This window comes from Alligator sinensis, unplaced genomic scaffold, assembly GCF_000455745.1.
Source record: "Alligator sinensis unplaced genomic scaffold, ASM45574v1 scaffold371_1, whole genome shotgun sequence".
Classification (NCBI taxonomy): domain Eukaryota; kingdom Metazoa; phylum Chordata; order Crocodylia; family Alligatoridae; genus Alligator; species Alligator sinensis.
Window position 1 is genome coordinate 1750406 of NW_005842262.1, and position 8671 is coordinate 1759076.

The window sequence follows — 8671 nt, forward strand, 5'->3', positions numbered from 1 at the left end:
CTACAAGATGTAAACATTCTTGAGTGTAAGCAAATTGTCCTTACACAAAGCAGTTCAAGGACTCTGCTGCAACCATCATTTCAATGTTATTTGAATGTATTTGCAGTGCTGACACTAACATATACATGTCCTTTCATGTCTACTAAAGAAACGAAGTGTAGGAGTTGGAGATATTATGTCAGTTGGTTAAAATAATCGATTCATATATACATTTCTTCCGTAAAGGCAGTAAGAAATTATCTGCCTTTTCCACACGAGTATTTAGTCCTCACAGGTTTCTTTCTATACATGTTCATAATTACCAATACTATTTACTTAGTATCGCACTTGAATTTTTACCTTTCTAGCCTTACATTTATTTCATCCCTCGTCCAACAGTCTATTGGCACATATAGGAGCGATTCATCTGAAAAAACTGATGACTATTCTGATTAACTTCAAGCTCATCACAAGATCCAAAATAAATAGTGAAGTTTGTTTGCTCCTTTGCTGCTTCGCCATGTAAGGGAAGTCACTAGTAGGCCAGGATTCTTAAAATTTTACCAGCAGGGGCAATTTAATACAGAGAATAACAACAACCCCCCCAAAAAACCTGTGTTCATGTTGACTCCTCCTCCCCTTCCCAATCTTAACATCCTTGTGGCAACCTGTATGGAGCATTAACATTCACTAATGCAATTTGGCAGCTGCAAAGTACAAAAGCCATCCCTGGCAACTTTCCAGAAAACATGCATGCTCTGTAGACTTCAGTTTGGGGAACTACAGAGACATCTGCCCCGAGCCCCACTTTTGTTCCTTTTTCTGTTCATTATTTTAGACTCTTTCATTTTCTATCTTTTCTTTCTCCATCCACCATACACATACTTTTAGTGCTGTGGAATACAGTGCTGATCTTGTGGGAATAAAATTAAACTTGGTTTAATTAGCTCAATTTATACCAGCATCATTGCTCCCACTGGAAAAGAACTATGTTAGGAGATAAGAAACCGCTAATCCTCCACTACCAATGCTAATTTGAAAGAGGAGAAAAAGAAGAGCAAAGCACTAACTTTTTAATCTAATGCTTTCTGAACTCTCCATAGAAGACCAACTCGCAGACACCACAGGAACTAGCTCCATACTCCAGTACCATTAAGGCCCATTAATAACCCAATACTCAACACAGAGTACGTTGGGTAATCAGAGTGATCATCAGTGGTCCAAGGTGAGTTGCCAACCTGACAGCTATTTAAAAAAAAAATGAAGTGGACTTTAGCCTAGCGATATTAAACGTAGTTTCAAAATGATATGCAGTTCAGTTCTAAATTTTGGCTTCTCCATTCCTCCTTCATAAACTCCATCATTACGTTATTTTGTCATACTGAAAGGAATCTGTTGCATGCATCTGAGATCTTTTATTTTAAGCATACTTTGTATGTCCCATGTCTTAATTCTCTCACAATTTGACAGTCAGGATCAGATGCCAAAATACAGGCAAATTAAATTACTAGGAAGCTATTTCTATAATTCTCACTGAAGATTTAAACAACACTGTGCCCACTAATTTAGCTTTCACAAAAATTAAGCCAATACTTTGAAATTGTGTTTTGAAGCCTAATTGTTTTCTAAAGTTTACACCTTTGACTGCCCTTTTTAAACTCAGTATATTACACTAACTCCAGTACATGTGCTGTGTGATTTTTCATAAACTGCCCTAATCCTCTAAGATAGGCAGTTAAAAGTGTTAAAAGCACTTGTTTAACAAACACTCCTTGAACATATTCAGTCATTTCTGTTTACTTCAGACCCAAAAACAGCTTATTCATATTTCCAAGGTAGTCATCATAGCCAAACAAATGTTGTGCACCAAAGAACTTTTAGCCAAGATGCTGTCAACAGCAAGCTACCTTACACCAACATAACTGCACTAACTAAAAACTGTGGAGACCAACTATAGCCTCATTTAGATTGTATACATGTAAGCAGGTAGAAAAGTGAAGATGCAATTACAAAGTATACCATTTTTATAGTAATGTAATGCACATCTGAAAAGAGTGCTACACTGGTGCATTACAATATGGTAATCTGGATTATATTTCAGGAGTCAGCAGTGCCACCCCAATGCACTATGCCTTCCTTAGATATTTGTACATGTTTACCTAATTGATACAGGTATAGAAACAATTTGACATTTTACAGACTTCCACTCCAAAACCACACCATTTCTTAAAAGAAGTATCATGAACAGAAGGCCTGGAAGCTGGATGGGCAGATGGCATCTTTATACAGCATGTATTTTTGTTCATAAGGAAAGAAAGTTCTGATCATTCAAAATGAAAATGCCAACATTATTTTCTGCATTAAGTCTGTAATCCATGTTAAACATATGTGCTTAGTACATAAGGTTTTGACTCCACAGGTTAAAATGCCATTAAGGTTTGTAATTTATATTAAAATCAAGTGTTAATGTATCCTTTAGTTACAAAACCAGCTGTAGATTAATTATGCACAGGGCAACCATCTCAAGAAGTAACATCCTCATGTCAGTCTTGTTACGTGTCCAATTAAACAAATGTAAAGGTTTGTGGAAATGAAGCATTTATCTAAAAACATTATGAACCTTCTATATCAGTTTTATATTACTAAATATTCAGCCCTACTGAAAAAGGGTGGGTGTTGGGGTTTTTTGCATATCCCCCATGCAATATTTAGATTAATAGAATTTGTTTTAAATGACCCAAACTTTCAATAGAAGATAAAAATCAGACAAGTTATGGATTTCAAGTAAATCTAGCCTTTTAGCAGCACTTTGCATTTAATTTGCTAGAGGAAGGTCTTAATAAAGAACCAAGAGGGTGTTCTCACTACCTCAAGAGGAAACAATGGAATAGTTCTATAACACACATTACTGCTAATTTTTAAAATCAACTCCTGCAGTCTACTAAGTTGAGTAATGCTAATTATATTTAGAACATACTTTTATGGTATAAGCGACATCTTTTAGAAGTAAGGGCCAATTTTTTAATATTCTATGGGAACTACACATGACAGAATCTTCCTTTAGGTGGCTTTTTATATAATATTTTTACAAATATTGGTATATCTAAAGAAAATTTGAGTATAATCAAGCACAGTATACACTAGTAAAGATGTTCCTTGAAAGCTTTATTTTCCTGTTACATTTCTTTTTAAGTTTATGTTATTCCTTCTACTGGACAGATGTGTCACAAACAGAACACAGAAATGACTGAAAGGGGAAAAAAAGTACAATTATATAGGCACTTGCTCCTACAGTACCTTTCCTCTGTGCATCTTAAGGAGTCTTACAAATATTAAACAGCTTAGTTTATTCCAGATATTGAAAATGATTATCCCCATTTCACAGATCAAGAAGTGGAGGAAAAATTCTCATTATCCCAAGTCACAAAGTCAGTCAGTTGTAGAGCCAAGAGCAGAAAACACATTTCCCAGGTCATCATCCAAACTTCAACAAAAGTTGCCATTAAGTATTTTCATATCCTTTGAATCATTTAAACTATAACAAAAAACTCACCCAGGACAGGTTTTTTTTTTTTTTTTAAAGGAACGAAAGCAAAAGCTATCCTAACCCAATTATGTTTAGTTTAGAACAATGGTTACCATTTGTTTTGAATGTGGCAGTACCGCGATTGATAACCATTGTTGGTGTTGACAAAGCACTGAGGTAAGTTGAGGCAACCAGGTTCTGCTGACTCCAGGTGAAAGTGCACCAGGCCTACTACTGCACAGCAAGCCTGGGAAGGAGCTGTGGCACACAAGTACGCCCCTCCTATATTAAGAGTCTCTGAACGCAAATAGGGGTTGCATTATGCTGCGTAGCCCTTCCCTGTCCACACAGACAGGAAGGGCTAGGCTACAGCATCAGTTAGCTTCTGCCTGCTTCCGGCTAATCAGACAGTCCTAACGTAGGAGGAGCATGTGGGGCAGTTTTAAATGGCCAGTGCTACCACAGCAACAGCACCTGCATTGCAGCAACCCCTGACAATGTCTTGTAGTACCCTGGTTCAGAACCACTGGTTTATAAGGCTGGCACTTAACCATATTGATTCCCCCTACTTTGTCTGAAACTGAAACGATGTCATGACAGAAGCTGGACCTCCTCTTCAAGGTACATCTCAAAAATAAAAATGAAAGTGACAGTTTCTCTTTGTAGTGTAATCTCTAAATTGATCCTGTATTCAATAAACCTGTTACTCGAGAGGTTTTAGAAACTTTAACATGTATTACGATGCCTCCAGTTTAATCCCTCAAGCGTGCTTACTAGAACTAAAACTAGCTTTTTACTCATGCTTAGCTAGTAGCTTTGTTTTGTTTTTAATTTGAGAAGAAGGAAGAAAGTGAGCTAGAATATATTTTTGAGGAAATTATCCCACTTTTTGCCCACTGTGGCTAATCTCAAGGCAAGTGAATGTTCCCTTCCAAATACCTAAAAAAAGTTTATCTAAATGCTTATTTGTGCGCTCATATCCTGCCCTACCCAGAAAGGTTCATACAATCAACACATTCAATATTAAAATCATGAAGCAGTCTTAATTTGGTCACATGTCTATATGCAGATGTATATCTTAGTCACACACAACTGTATAAAATGAGTAATGTTGAGCACAATAGCTAAGTACAGACAGTCAAGAAGCCCAAGGCTGAATTAATTCAATTTTTGTAGGTTAGTCTAAACTGTGCAGATTGAACCACTAAGCAAGTGAACAGACATTCACTTTTGATTCTGGAAACGCAGCCACACGCCTGAAGTGGCCCAAGCCAGGAGCCGGGGGCGCTAGAGCAGACAGCTTGGGCCAAGGCTAGCCTGCCCACCCTGTGAGGGGGAAGTTTGCAGGGGAGGTGAGGGATGTTGAGCAACTGTGAGCTCATTTGAATTTCAAAGGGATGTCAGACAGAAGTTTAATAAACCAATTTAACCTAAAATCAGTTAAGTCTGATACTATATCCATCCAGGTTTAAGATACTATATCTTAAGACAGCTTTGGCCATTTTTAAGACACTTTATGTGCACTGAGCTTCTGTTGTGTTACAACTGTGAACTGATCCCTTATGTGATTTATGTGGAATTTCTGTCCCTAGCCAATGAGGCCCAGGCCTATAGCTAATACCACAAAACAAAAGTAACGCCGATCGTAGTGGGCAAACTGAGTTATGCTAAGCCTCTTAGCATAAGTCTAGGCCTTCCCAGAACTAAGCAATAAAATAGTACAGAGTGCCTTATAAGGCAGTGGGAAAAAGTGAGTGCTGTGACTGGTACCTTGGGTGAACCAGGTACATCAGTTTCCCTAAAAAGGCATGAAACTAACAGCTGAATATGATTGGAGTTCCTTGTCTAAAAAGATGAGGTAAGGAACTTGAGGACTGGCCAATTTGGGATGAGAAAGTTACAAAAGTAACAGACAAACAAAGGGACAGTTGTGTTCATGCTGTTACTCCAGGGAGATGAAGGGCAGTTGTGGAATTTCTGCTTGAACTGCAGGAAAACCAGAAACAAACATCCCACACACCCAGCAGAAGATCCAAGGCCAGTACTACCAAAGGTCACTGCTGTAACATCTAAAAGGAGCCACCTGTCAGGTTGTATTACAGGGAGGAAACTTGTAATAGTGATTAGGGATTACTATTAAAGTTCACTTGATACCAAATTGGATGAGAGGCTGCGTAAATCCTTGGGGGTCTCTGGCAAAAAGAATCCTACTGGTAACACTGATGATAAACTAGACTTTTTAAAATATTTGACTCCAGTTTCTTACTAAAACCTGCACAAGACTTAAATGTTAAATGGGCCTGAGAACCAAATTCTTAGGAAAAAATATTACATACGCCCACAATATATTTTACACACGCACATAATACGTCTCAACTAGAAACAATATATACATCAAGCATCCCTGTTACATTTTGGTAGATTAAATATGAAAACCAGCAATAGCTTGTTTCTATACTAAGACCAGGGAAACAGAAATACTAATAGCATCATACCCCTAAAGTTAATCTCCAACAAATAGAACTGCATGACATTTAGTCAGAAAAAAATTCACACAGGCTTGTAAAGAACAAAAGATTAATCGATGGGCACTGTTTACTATAAAATTACCAAAGGCTGAAATAAAGGTAGAGGAACATTGATTGCACAGACGTAAGTAGCACAATAAAACATGATGCATGTGAACATCAATATGACATCAGCAAGAAATAAAATGTGTTATAAATAAGGAGGGTAACAAGCGCATATGAAAGGATAGAAAAAGATTCCTACCTTTAAACCGACTGCTATAAGATCTGTAACAACACTGTATGAAAAAAAAAAATGAAGAGAGAAAATGGAAAAAGTTAGAGAGCAAGTTATTGTAAAGACAGTGGTAAATAAGGTTAAGGAAGAAAGAAAAACATTGTTATAAATTATAAAAGAATGCGATGAGTTGTGGAATGTTCTTTTTTTTAGTAAAGGAAACTGGATAGTCTAATAATGCACAGTATGAAAAAAGCAGTTTCAGCTGATGGTATCAACAGCAAGTGAAAGCAAATTATCGTCAAATGCTGCATTAGAGTACATGCACAATTAGACATTTTTGCATTTCATTCCCTTACTAAAACGAAATAAGACAAAGACAGGACAGTAAAGTTTGCCTCTCCCCTTCCCCTGAAAATACAGGTGTGGACTGAATCATTTTGAAATTCAAGTTTCTGCTGTTCTTGAAAACCAAACCAATGTGTTAATGAGCTTACAGAAGCAACAACGTTGTATCCTATAAACTTCACTGGCTTACATCTGGAAAGTATCAGAAAATACAAACTATGGAGGGATCCTCAATTAAATTTACCCCTCCCTACCCATTGGGTAGAAAAAGGAAGGAGGGAGGTCGGTCTTCAAGGCATTTGAAAGCTTATCTAAGTATCCCAACCATGCATGCAGCTGGTCGCATAAACAATAATCACTCAATATTTTTTTATTAATTATGATTTAACTGAGTTTTAATGGTTAAATCATATTTCACATGCAAACCAGACAATGTCATCATATTTTTAATACACCTACTACAGTTTAACAGCCCAAAGCCTGAGCCTTCTTTTCTACTGGCCAAAATTCATAGGTATTTATAGTGGAAAAGCAGGGCTTTGGCAAGCCATGAACTAAATACCACTAAAAAAAATTTAAGCAACATTTTGTTCGTTCCATTTTGTATTCTTTACGTACACACAATGTTATAAGTAACTGTATAATATTACCTTTGAAGCTGTCTCGGATTACTTATTTTTTAACACGCTGTTCATATTGAAAACTGAATTATTAAAATTAGGCAACATCATGTTGCTATTAAATCCATTAGCAACTTGAATCATCTATAAAGGATACAGTGTAAATGGATACATATGAAACTGGATCATACTAAGATGCGCCTCTTCCCTCGCATGAACAGAAAATGGATTTTGCCTATTTCAATACCTATGATATTTATTTAAAGAAATAAGTTTTTGCATGAACTCTTACTGTAATGAACATACTTCTCTGGGCCATGATATTGAGAAGTGATCTTGCTTAAACTAAGTCTGTTTTTTATAATATTTTTACAGAAAAGGTTACCAAAAAAAAAAAAAAAAAAAAAAAAATCACACAACATAAGAATGTTAAGATGGTAAAATAATGCTTTCTATAGTTAGGAAATACCCAGACAAACTTAACTTTGCCCCTTGTAAGCCTCCACTGCATTACAGGAAATAACTGCATTATTACTGCTCAGTCCTTCAACAGCAAAGATGAGATGCTGTGTAGTGGATGAGATTCGAAACAAGCCAACAGTGACAAGAAGCAAGGTTTCTACAGATCTACAGCAGATCCTGGTCTAAATGTTGGGGGAGGAGGGGGCAGGGGGAAGGAAGGGGGTATGTTGTGGTATATATGCATGCGTGCACACACACAAACTATAAAATCAGGAAAAGACCTGCACTGACCTAGATTTAAGTCTTAAAAATTCACATTGCTGAGGGACAAGAATTAGACCCTTAACACACAAAAGGAAGTTACAGAAGGAACAGGGTCCATGTTGTGTCCAACCTGCATGTGGAAGATTATTAATATTTGTATAGAAGAGGTGCCTATAAACCAACTAGCTTGGGACCCCGTTTTTCTAGGCTTCGTATGACCAAAAAGGCAAGTCTACAAGATGCAAATGCTCTCACTGAACATTAAAAATGGTGGGGGAGGGGGTGGAGTATTTCAGGTTATTCAATTTAAGGAGTTTAAAATATTTAATTGCATACACAAAATAGATTTCTTTATTCTGAACTGAGGGAGCAGTTACACTATACATAAATTCTCATCTTGACATAATTAAAAAGAACACCTTACGTGCTGCATATTACCAAGCAAAGAAAGGTTCAAATTCAAAAGCAACCTACTATTATAGAAGATGTGCACTGATATATTAGTGCCATATCAAATCAACACCGATAACAGGAAAATTACCATTATCAGCTAACAGTTCTTTTTGGCAAGGGTAGCCATAATGTACCAATAAATATAATATGCCCTCTGGCCAGGGCCCCTAGACACCATATGCATGCGCCCAGGTGTACACATGCATCAAATGCAGACAGGCAGCATGGAAAGCAGCTCCCTGCAGGTAAGTCTGTGGAGGGGAATAGACATTGG

General features: G+C 37.0%; 1 protein-coding gene across 2 annotated transcripts in view; it reads right to left on the reverse strand.

Moving 5' to 3' along the window:
* PTBP3 (polypyrimidine tract binding protein 3) overlaps positions 1-8671 on the reverse strand; it is a 108563-nt gene that overhangs the window by 93552 nt on the left and 6340 nt on the right. Inside the window, exon 2 of one of the 2 annotated variants that reach the window (XM_025208984.1) lies at positions 6278-6311. The exons of the other annotated variant lie outside the window; for it this stretch is intronic. Within the exon in view, the coding sequence (XP_025064769.1) occupies positions 6278-6311 (34 nt within the window). The remainder of the gene's footprint in view (positions 1-6277; positions 6312-8671) is intronic. 2 annotated transcript variants of the gene reach the window in all.